General features: G+C 42.2%; 1 protein-coding gene across 9 annotated transcripts in view; it reads right to left on the reverse strand.

The window, feature by feature from the left end:
- The window catches only part of abhd6a (abhydrolase domain containing 6, acylglycerol lipase a), an 87,390-nt gene that overhangs the window by 39,823 nt on the left and 34,751 nt on the right, over positions 1 to 12,816 (reverse strand). For all 9 annotated transcript variants that reach the window (XM_045705425.1, XM_045705429.1, XM_045705427.1 and 6 more), the window contains exon 4: positions 9,362 to 9,475. In XM_045705425.1, coding sequence (XP_045561381.1) covers positions 9,362 to 9,475 — 114 coding nt within the window. The remainder of the gene's footprint in view (positions 1 to 9,361; positions 9,476 to 12,816) is intronic.

Here is a 12,816-nt window from a genome sequence, read left to right on the forward strand (position 1 = left end):
GATTGGTGGAGTGCTGCAGAGATGGTTGTCCTTCTGGAAGGTTCTCCCATCTCCACAGAGGAACTCTGGAGCTCTGTCAGGGTGACCATCGGGTTCTTGGTCACCTCTCTGACCAAGGCCCTTCTGCTACAGAAATGTTTTGGGACCCTTCCCCAGATCTGTGCCTTGACACAATCCTGTCTCAGGGCTCTACGGACAATTCCTTCGACCTCATGTCTTGGTATTTGCTCTGACATGCACAGTCAACATTGTAAAGTTCAGAAATGTTCTGTCCAAAATTTATGCAGAAAAATTAATCCATGCTTTTGTTACTTCTAGGTTAGACTACTGCATTGCTCTACTTTCCGGCTACCCGGATAAAGCACTAAATAAACTTCAGTTAGTGCTAAATACGGCTGCTAGAATCCTGACTAGAACCAAAAAATTTGATCATATTACTCCAGTGCTAGCCTCCCTACACTGGCTTCCTGTTAAGGCAAGGGATGATTTCAAGGTTTTACTGCTAACCTACAAAGCATTACATGGGCTTGCTCCTACCTATCTTTCTGATTTGGTCCCACACGTACGCTACTGTCACAAGATGCAGGCCTCCTAACTGTCCCTAGAATTTCTAAGCAAACAGCTGGAGGCAGGGCCTTCTCCTATAGAGCTCCATTTTTATGGAATGTTCTGCCTACCCATGTGAGAGACGCAGACTCAGTCTCAACCTTTAACCTGTTGGGTCTAGGGGGCAGCATTTGCACGTCTGGATAAAAAAAATGTACCCGATTTAATCTGGTTACTAATCCTACCCAGTAACTAGAATATGCATATACTTATTATATATGGATAGAAAACACTCTAAAGTTTCCAAAACTGTTTGAATGGTGTCTGAGTATAACAGAACTCATTTGGCAGGCAAAACCCTGAGACATTTTCTGACAGGAAGTGGATACCTGATGTGTTGTATTGACTTTAAACCTATCCCATTGAAAAACACAGGGGTTTAGGAATATTTTGGCACTTCCTATTGCTTCCACTAGATGTCACCAGCCTTTACAAAGTGTTTTGAGTCTTCTGGAGGGAGATCTGACCGAACAAGAGCCATGGAACGGTGATGTCCCATTAGACACCTGGCGCGCTACTTCATGTTGGGTACCCTCGTTCCAATACGTTATAAAAGGCTATGCATTCGTCCACCTTGAATATTATTCATGTTCTGTTAAAAAGGCCCTAATGATTTATGCTATACAACGTTTGACATGTTTGAACGAACGGAAATATATTTTTCCCCTCGTTCATGACGAGAAGTCCGGCTGGCTTACATCATGTGCTAACGAGACGGAGATTTTTGGACATAAATGATGAGCTTTTTTGAACAAAACTACATTCGTTATGGACCTGTGATACCTGGAAGTGACATCTGATGAAGAGAATCAAAGGTAATGGATTATTTACATAGTATTTTCGATTTTAGATCTCCCCAACATGACGTCTAGTCTGTATCGCAACGCGTATTTTTCTGGGCACAGTGCTCAGATTATTGCAAAGTGTGATTTCCCAGTAAGGTTATTTTTAAATCTGGCAAGTTGATTGCGTTCAAAAGATGTAAATCTATAATTCTTTAAATGACAATATAATATTTTACCAATGTTTTCTAATTTTAATTATTTAATTTGTGACGCTGACTTGACTGCCGGTTATTGGAGGGAAACGATTTCCTCAACATCAATGCCATAGTAAAACGCTGTTTTTGTATATAAATATGAACTTGATAGAACTAAAAATGCATGCATTGTCTAACATAATGTCCTAGGAGTGTCATCTGATGGAGATTGTAAAAGGTTAGTGTATCATTTTAGCTGGTTTTATGGTTTTGGTGACCCTGTCTTTGACTTGACAAAACATTACACACAACTCTTGTAAATGTACTGTCCTAACATACTCTAAATTTATGCTTTCGCCGTAAAACCTTTTTGAAATCGTAAAACGTGGTTAGATTAAGGAGATGTTTATCTTTCAAATGGTGTAACATAGTTGTATTTTTGAAAAATTTGAATTTTGACATTTATTTGGATTCAAATTTGCCGCTCTTGAAATGCACCTGCTGTTGATGGAGTGCACCACAGGTGGCACGCTAGCGTCCCACCTAGCCCCAAGAGGTTAAGTCTTTATTGAAGACTCATCTCTTCAGTAGGTCCTATGATTGAGTGTAGTCTGGCCCAGGAGTGTGAAGGTGAACGGAAAGGCTGGAGCAACGAACCGCCCTTGCTGTCTCTGCCTGGCCGGTTCCCCTCTCTCCACTGGGATTCTCTGCCTCTGACCCTATTACAGGGGCTGAGTCACTGGCTTACTGGTGCTCTTCCATGCTGTCCCTAGGAGGGGTGCGTCACTTGAATGGGTTGAGTCACTGACGTGGTCTTCCTGTCCGGGCTGGCGCCCCCCCTTGGATTGTGCCATGGCGGAGATCTTTGTGGGCTATACTCTGCCTTGTCTCAGGATGGTAAGTTGGTGGTTGGAGATATCCCTCTAGTGGTGTGGGGGCTGTGCTTTGGCAAAGTGGGTGGGGTTATATCCTGCCTGTTTGGCCCTGTCCGGGGGTATCATCGGATGGGGCCACAGTGTCTCCTGACCCCTCCTGTCTCAGCCTCCAGTATTTATGCTGCAGTAGTTTGTGTGTCGGGGGGCTAGGGTCAGTCTGTTATATCTGGAGTATTTCTCCAGTGTCCTGTGTGAATTTAAGGACTACCTGGCCTTGACTCCTTGCTGTCCCCAGTCCACCTGACCGTGCTGCTGCTCCAGTTTCAACTGTTCTGCCTGTGGCTATGGAACCCTGACCTGTTCACCGGACGTGCTACCTGTCCCAGACCTGCTGTTTTCAACTCTCTAGAGACAGCAGGAGCGGTAGAGATACTCTCAATGATCGGCTATGAAAAGCCAACTGACATTTACTCCTGAGGTGCTGACCTGTTGCACCCTCGACAACTACTATAATTATTATTATTTGACCATGCTGGTCATCTATGAACATTTGAACATCTTAGCCATGTTCTGTTATAATCTCCACCCGGCACAGCCAGAAGAGGACTGGCCACCCCTCATAGCCTGGTTCCTCTCTAGGTTTCTTCCTAGGTTTTGGACTTTCTAGGGAGTTTTTACTAGCCACCGTGCTTCCACACCTGCATTGCTTGCTGTTTGGGGTTTTAGGCTGGGTTTCTGTACAGCACTTTGAGATATCAGCTGATGTAAGAAGGGCTATATAAATACATTTGATTTGAACTGTGGGACCTTAAAGACAAATGTGTGCCTTTCCAATCATATCCAATCAATTGAATTTACCACAGGTGGACTCCAATCAAGTTGCAGAAACATCAAGGATGATCAATGGAAACAGGATGCACCTGAGCTCAATTTCAAGTCTCATAGCAAAAGGGTCTGAATACTTATGTAAATAAGGTTAAAAAATGTTTTTATTTAAAGACCTGTTTTCACTTTGTCATTATAGGGTATTGTGTGTATATTGATGAGGAAAAAAATATAATTTAATCAATTTTAGAATTAGTGTGTAATGTAACAAAAAAAAGTTAAGGGGTCTGAATACTTTCCGAATGCACTGTAGATGCCAAATCATATCCACTGGGCCATTGCTCCACTTAATTGGTACGCAAAAGATAGTTGGACTTTCTTAGGGAACCAAAATGGCGCATTTCAGGCATAAATGGGACCCATGTTGTCCAAAAAGTTATACTTTTGATTTATCTGTCAATTAATATTTTCCCCCCCAAGAGTCTTCATCCAGGTGCTTTTTGGCAAACTTGAGTCAACATTTTGGATGAGATGGGTCCCATTATGTCTGGAGAAAATCAAACCCTGCATTCCACAGTAAGAACCTCATACCAACGGTCCAGCATGGTAGTGTGATTATAGATGCTTTGCTGCCTCAGGGCCTGGAGGACTTGCATGAATTCTGCTCTTTATCAGAGAATTCTACAGGAGAATGTCAGGCCATCTGTCTGTGAACTGAAGCTAAAGCCCAGCTGGGTCATGCATCGAGACAATGATCCAAAACACATAATCAAGTCTACATGAAAATGGTTAAAAAGCAACAGATTTGAAGTTTTGGAATGGCCTAGTTAAAGTCCAGACCTAATCCAATTTGAGATGTTGTGGCAGGGCCTGAAACGAGCAGTTCCTGCTTGAAAACTCACAAATGACCCCGTTCTGCATGGAAGAGTGGGCCAAAATTCTTCCACAGCAGTGTGAGAGACTGATCATCAACTACAGGAAGTGTTTGGTTGCAGTCATTGCACCTAAAGGTGGCACAACCAGTTGAGTGTAAAGGGGGGGCAATTACTTTTTCACACTTGGGAATTGGTGGTTTTATAACTCTGTTAATGAAGTAAAACTATTTTTGGTTATTTGTAAACTCAGGTTCCCTTTATCTAATATTAGGTTTTGGTTGAAGATCTGATTGGCAAAAAGAAAATGGCGCCGAAGAACATGGCTGACGTTTTACATTCACTAATTGTGCAATTTTGTAAATTTTTAAGCGTTTTGCGTAACTTATTTTTTAACTTATTGTGTGGACATAAATGTTGCTGCTACCGTCTCTTATGACCGAAAAAAAAAAAGTGATTACTCACCGCGGACTGGAAGAAACTTTTTCCTTTAACGAGTCCGACAAGAAGGATATCCTGCTTTCACTGGAACAGGCCCAGATCCACGCCTTTTGTGTGAAGAAAAGACACCGGAAAAGGGGACGCAGATCGGGGATTCTTCTGAGAAGCCGGAGGCGAGCGAGTAAACTCCCAATGCCTTCCATTCTCCTTGCTAACGTGCAATTGATGACCTACTATTAAGATTATTCTACCAATGGGACATTAAAAACTGTCTTGAATCTTATGTTTCACCGAGACGTGACTGAACGAAGAAACAGATAATATAGAGCTGGCAGGATGTTCTATGCACCGGCAGAACAGAGACGCTACGTCTGGTAAGACGAGGGGGGGTCCATTTGTCAATAACAGCTGGTGCACGATGTCTAATATTAAAGAAGTCTCGAGGTATTGCTCACCTGAGGTAGAATACCTCATGATAAGCTGTAGACCACACTATCTACCAAGAGAGTTCTCATCTGTATTATTCGTAGCCGTCTATTTACCACCACAAAGCGAAGCTGGCACTAAGACCGCTCTCAACCAACTCTAAGGCCATGAGCAAAGAAGAAAATGCTCACGCAGAAGCGGCGCTCCTAGTGGCCGGGAACTTTAATGCAGGCAAACTTAAATCAGTTTTACCAAATTTTTACCAGCATGTCACATGTGCAACCTTTAGGAATAAAAAATCCAGTAGAATATGTTCCGGGATTCATCCAATGGCATTGAGAAATACACCACCTCAGTCATTGGCTTCATCAATAAGTGCATCGATGACATCGTCCCCATAGTGACTGTACGTTCATATCCCAACCAGAAATCATGGATTACATGCAACATCCGCGTCGAGCTAAAGGCTAAAGCTGCCGCTTTCAAGGACTGGGAGACTAATCCGGACGCTTATAAGAAATCCCTTTATGCCCTCAGACGAACCATCAAACAAGCAAAGCGTCAATACAGGATTAAGATTGAATCCTACTACACCGGCTCTGACGCTCGTCAGATGTGGCAGGGCTTGAAAACTATTACGGACTACAAAGGGAAAAGCTAAATGCCTTTTAGGCTCGCTTCGAGGCAAGCAACACTGAAGCATGCACGAGAGCACCAGCTGTTCTGGACGACTGTGTGATAGCACTCTCGGTAGCCGATGTGAAAAAAACCTTTAAAACAGGTCAACATTCACAAAGCTGCAGGACCAGATGGATTACCAGGACATGTACTCAAAGCATCCAACTGTCAAGTGTCTTCACTGACATTTTCAACCTCTCCCTGACCGAGTCTGTAATACCCACATGTTTCAAGCAGACCACCATAGTCCCCTGTGCCCAAAGAAGCGAAGGTAACCTGCCTAAATGACTACTGATCCGGTGATGGCTCACATCAACACCATTATCCCAGAAACCCTAGACCCACTCCAATTTGCATACCGCCCCAACAGATCCACAGATGATGCAATCTCAATCGCACTCCACACAGCCCTTTCTCACCTGGACAAAAGGAACACCTATGTGAGAATGCTGTTCATCGACTACAGCTCAGCGTTCAACACCATAGTGCCCTCAAAGCTCATCACTAAGCTAAGGACCCTGGGACTAAACACCTCCCTCTGCAACTGGATCCTGGACTTCCTGACACATCTGCCACGCTGATCCTTAACACAGGGTCCCCTCAGGGGTGTGTACTTAGTACCCTCCTGTATTCCCTGTTCACCCACGACTGCGTGGCCAAACACGACTCCAACACCATCATTAAGTTTGCTGACGACACAACAGTGGTAGGCCTGATCACCGACAACGATGAGACGGCCTATAGAGAGGAGGTCAGAAAACTGGCAGTGTGGTGCCAGGACAACAACCTCTCCCTCAATGTGAACAAGACAAAAGAGCTGATCGTGGACTACAGGAAAAGGCGGACCGAATAGGCCCCCATTAACATCGACGGGGCTGTAGTGGAGCGGGTTGAGAATTTCAAGTTCCTTGGTGTCCACATCACCAACGAACTATCATGGTCCAAACATACCAAGACAGTCGTGAAGAGGGCACGACAAAACCTTTCCCCCTCAGGAGACTGAAAAGATTTGGCATGGGTCCTGAGATCCTCAAAAAGGTTCTACAGCTACACCATCGAGAGCACCCTGACCGGTTGCATCACCACCTGGTATGGCAACTGCTTTTTTTTGCAACTCTGCCAGCATCCCAGAGTTGCTGCTTCACTGTTGACGTTGAAACTGGTGTTTTGTGGGTACTATTTAATGAAGCTGCCAGTTGAGGACTTGTGAGGCGTCTGTTTCTCAAACTAGACACTCTAATGTACTTGTCCTCTTGCTCAGTTGTGCAGAGGGGCCTCCCACTCTTACTATTCTGGTTAGAGACAGTTTGCGCTGTTCTGTAAAGGGAGTAGTACACAGCGTTGTACGAGATCTTCAGTTTCTTGGCAATTTCTCGCATGGAATAGCCTTCATTTCTCAGAACAAGAATATACTGACGAGTTTCGTAAGAAAGGTCTTTGTTTCTGGCCATTTTCAGCCTGTAATCGAACCCACAAATGCTGATGATCCAGATACTCAACTAGTCTAAAGAAGGCCAGTTTTATTGCTTCTTTAATCAGGACAACAGTTTTCAGCTGTGCTAACATAATGGCAAAAGGGTTTTCTAATGATCAATTAGCCTTTTTTAAAATGATAAACTTGGATTAGCTAACACAACGTGCCATTGGAACACAGGTTGCTGTAGATATGTAGATATTCCATAAAAATAAAAAGAATCAGCCGTTTCCAGCTACAATAGACATTTACAACATTAACAAAAATTAACAATGTCTACACTGTATTCTGATCAATCTGATGTTATTTTAATGGACCATTTTGTTTTGCTTTTCTTTCAAAAACAAGGACATTTCTAAGTGACCCCAAACTTTTGAACGGTAGTGTATGTGGTTATCTGAAGATGTTTTTTTATTATTTATTTCACCTTTATCTTTTTATTTCACCTTTATTTAACCAGGTAGGCTAGTTGAGAACAAGTTCTCATTTACAACTGCGACCTGGCCAAGATAAAGCAAAGCAGTGCGACACAAACAACAACACAGAGTTACACATGGAATAAACAAGCGTACAGTCAATAACACAATAGAAAAAAAGAAAGTCTATATAAAATGTGTGCAAATGGCGTGAGGAGGTAAGGCAATAAATAGATCAGGCCTACCACATAGTAGCGAAGTAGTTACAATTTAGCAAATGAACACTGGAGGGATTGATGGGCAAGTAGAAATACTGGTTTGCAAAAGAGTAGAAAAGTAAATAAAAACAATATGGGGATGAGGTAGTTGGATGGGCTATTTACAGATGGGCTATGTACAGCTGCAGCGATCGGTTAGCTGCTCAGTTAGCTTTTGTTTAAGGTTTGTGAGGGAAATAAGTCTCCAGCTTCAGAGATTTTTGCAATTTGTTCCAGTCATTGACAGCAGAGAACTGGAAGGAAAGGCGGCCAAAGGAGGTGTTGGCTTTGGGGATGACCAGTGAGATGTGCTACGGGTGGGTGTTGTTATGTTGACCAGTGAGCTGAGATAAGGCGGAGCTTTACCTAGCAAAGACTTATAGATGACCTGGAGCCAGTGGGTCTGGCGACGAATATGTAGCAAGGGCCAGCCGACGAGAGCATACAGGTCGCAGTGGTGGGTAGTATATGGGCTTTGGTGACAAAACGGATGGCACTGTGATAGACTGCATCCAGTTTGCTGAGTAGAGTGATAGAGGCTATTTTGTAAATGACATCGCCGAAGTCGAGGATCGGTAGGATAGTCAGTTTTACGAGGGTATGTTTGGCGGAGTGAGTGAAGGAGGCTTTGTTGCGAAATAGGAAGCCGATTCTACATTTCATTTTGGATTGGAGATTTTTAATATGAGTCTGGACTGAGAGTTTAGTCTAGCCAGACACCTAGGTATTTGTAGTTGTCCACATATTCTTAGTCGGAACCGTCCAGAGTAGTGATGCTAGTCGGGCGGGTAGTGAACGGTTGAAAAGCATGCATTTAGTTTTACTAGCGTTTAAGAGCAGTTGGAGGCCACGGAAGGAGAGTTGTATGGCATTGAAGCTCGTCTGGAGGTTAGTTAACACAGTGTCCAAAGAAGGGCCAGATGTATACAGAATGGTGTCGTCTGCGTAGAGGTGGATCAGAGAATCACCAGCAGCGAGAGCGACATCGTTGATATATACAGAGAAAAGAGTCGGCCCGAGAATTGAACCCTGTGGTACCCCCATAGAGACTGCCAGAGGTCCAGACAGTAGGCCCTCTGATTTGACACATTGAACTCTGTCTGAGAAGTAGTTGGTGAACCAGGCGAGGCAGTCATTTGAGAAACCAAGGCTGTTGAGTCTGCCGATAAGAATACGGTGATTGACAGAGTCGAAAGCCTTGGCCAGGTCGTACCTTGGCCTTGGCCAGGTACTTACTATGACTGAGATTTTATTTTTATTTATTTAACCTTTAATTAACCAGGAAGGGCTCGTTGAGATTTAAAATCTATTTTTCAAGAGCGTCCTGGCCAAGATAGATATGTGGTTGTCTCACCTAGCTAAAGAGTTTCTGCTAAATAAATAAATAGTAAATGTAAAATGTGATCTTGGTACAGTAACAGTATACGGTGTTTACAGTGGTGTAACATGACGGGGCGCTTAAAGAAGGAAAATGAATGTAATCAATCAACCAACCAACCAATCAATCAGTACCTGTCGTATCCTCTTGACCTGTCCCTCTATGGAATAGTCTCTGGCATCGGTGCGGCTGGTGCCCTCGTGTCCAGGCATGTCAATGCACAGCAGGTGCTGGTGCTTGGGCAGAAACTACAGATAAAGACATACAGCACAGTTAATACCCCAACCACACTGTCTATCTACTACAGATAAAGACATACAGCACAGTTAATACCCCAACCACACTGTCTATCTACTACAGATAAAGATAAACAGTTAACACCTAAACCACACTGTCTATCTACTACAGATAAAGATAAACAGTTAACACCCCAACCACACTGTCTATCTACTACAGATAAAGACATACAGCACAGTTAACACCCCAACCACACTGTCTATCTACTACAGATAAAGATAAACAGTTAACACCCCAACCACACTGTCTATCTACTACAGATAAAGATAAACAGTTAATACCCCAACCACACTGTCTATCTACTACAGATATAGATAAACAGTTAACACCCCAACCACACTGTCTATCTACTACAGATAAAGATAAACAGCACAGTTAACACCCCAACCACGCTGTCTATCTACTACAGATAAAGATAAACAGCACAGTTAACACCCCAACCACACTGTCTATCTACTACAGATAAAGATAAACAGCACAGTTAACACCCCAACCACACTGTCTATCTACTACAGATAAAGATAAACAGTTAATACCCCAACCACACTGTCTATCTACTACAGATAAAGACATAAACAGTTAACACCCCAACCACGCTGTCTATCTACTACAGATAAAGATAAACAGTTAACACCCCAACCACACTGTCTATCTACTACAGATAAAGATAAAAGCACAGTTAACACCCCAACCACACTGTCTATCTACTACAGATAAAGACATACAGCACAGTTAACACCTAAACCACACTGTCTATCTACTACAGATAAAGATAAACAGTTAACACCCCAACCACACTGTCTATCTACTACAGATAAAGATAAACAGTTAACACCCCAACCACACTGTCTATCTACTACAGATAAAGATAAACAGTTAACACCCCAACCACACTGTCTATCTACTACAGATAAAGATAAACAGCACAGTTAACACCCAAACCACACTGTCTATCTACTACAGATAAAGATAAACAGTTAACACCCCAACCACACTGTCTATCTACTACAGATAAAGATAAACAGTTAACACCCCAACCACACTGTCTATCTACTACAGATAAAGATAAAGCACAGTTAACACCCCAACCACACTGTCTATCTACTACAGATAAAGATAAACAGTTAACACCCCAACCACACTGTCTATCTACTACAGATAAAGATAAACAGTTAACACCCCAACCACACTGTCTATCTACTACAGATAAAGATAAACAGTTAACACCCCAACCACACTGTCTATCTACTACAGATAAAGATAAACAGTTAACACCCCAACCACACTGTCTATCTACTACAGATAAAGATAAAGCACAGTTAACACCCCAACCACACTGTCTATCTACTACAGATAAAGATAAACAGTTAACACCCCAACCACACTGTCTATCTACTACAGATAAAGATAAACAGTTAACACCCCAACCACACTGTCTATCTACTACAGATAAAGATAAACAGTTAACACCCCAACCACACTGTCTATCTACTACAGATAAAGATAAACAGTTAACACCCCAACCACACTGTCTATCTACTACAGATAAAGATAAACAGTTAACACCCCAACCACACTGTCTATCTACTACAGATAAAGATAAACAGTTAACACCCCAACCACACTGTCTATCTACTACAGATAAAGATAAACAGTTAACACCCCAACCACACTGTCTATCTACTACAGATAAAGATAAACAGTTAACACCCCAACCACACTGTCTATCTACTACAGATAAAGATACAGCACAGTTAACACCCCAACCACACTGTCTATCTACTACAGATAAAGATAAGACAGTTAACACCCCAACCACACTGTCTATCTACTACAGATAAAGATAAGCACAGTTAACACCCCAACCACACTGTCTATCTACTACAGATAAAGATAAACAGTTAACACCCCAACCACACTGTCTATCTACTACAGATAAAGATAAACAGTTAACACCCCAACCACACTGTCTATCTACTACAGATAAAGATAAACAGTTAACACCCCAACCACACTGTCTATCTACTACAGATAAAGATAAACAGTTAACACCCCAACCACACTGTCTATCTACTACAGATAAAGATAAACAGACAGTTAACACCCCAACCACACTGTCTATCTACTACAGATAAAGATAAACAGTTAACACCCCAACCACACTGTCTATCTACTACAGATAAAGATAAACAGTTAACACCCCAACCACACTGTCTATCTACTACAGATAAAGATAAACAGTTAACACCCCAACCACACTGTCTATCTACTACAGATAAAGATAAACAGTTAACACCCCAACCACACTGTCTATCTACTACAGATAAAGATAAACAGTTAACACCCCAACCACACTGTCTATCTACTACAGATAAAGATAAACAGTTAACACCCCAACCACACTGTCTATCTACTACAGATAAAGATAAACAGTTAACACCCCAACCACACTGTCTATCTACTACAGATAAAGATAAACAGTTAACACCCCAACCACACTGTCTATCTACTACAGATAAAGATAAACAGTTAACACCCCAACCACACTGTCTATCTACTACAGATAAACAGCACAGTTAACACCCCAACCACACTGTCTATCTACTACAGATAAAGATAAACAGTTAACACCCCAACCACACTGTCTATCTACTACAGATAAAGATAAACAGTTAACACCCCAACCACACTGTCTATCTACTACAGATAAAGATAAACAGTTAACACCCCAACCACACTGTCTATCTACTACAGATAAAGATAAACAGTTAACACCCCAACCACACTGTCTATCTACTACAGATAAAGATAAACAGTTAACACCCCAACCACACTGTCTATCTACTACAGATAAAGATAAACAGTTAACACCCCAACCACACTGTCTATCTACTACAGATAAAGATAAACAGCACAGTTAACACCCCAACCACACTGTCTATCTACTACAGATAAAGAATACAGCACAGTTAACACCCCAACCACACTGTCTATCTACTACAGATAAAGATAACACAGTTAACACCCCAACCACACTGTCTATCTACTACAGATAAAGATAAACAGCACAGTTAACACCCCAACCACACTGTCTATCTACTACAGATAAAGATAAACAGTTAACACCCCAACCACACTGTCTATCTACTACAGATAAAGATAAACAGCACAGTTAACACCCCAACCACACTGTCTATCTACTACAGATAAAGATAAACAGTTAACACCCCAACCACACTGTCTATCTACTACAGATAAAGATAAACAGTTAACACCCCAACCACACTGTCTA

Source organism: Salmo salar, chromosome ssa22, assembly GCF_905237065.1.
Source record: "Salmo salar chromosome ssa22, Ssal_v3.1, whole genome shotgun sequence".
Taxonomy (NCBI): domain Eukaryota; kingdom Metazoa; phylum Chordata; class Actinopteri; order Salmoniformes; family Salmonidae; genus Salmo; species Salmo salar.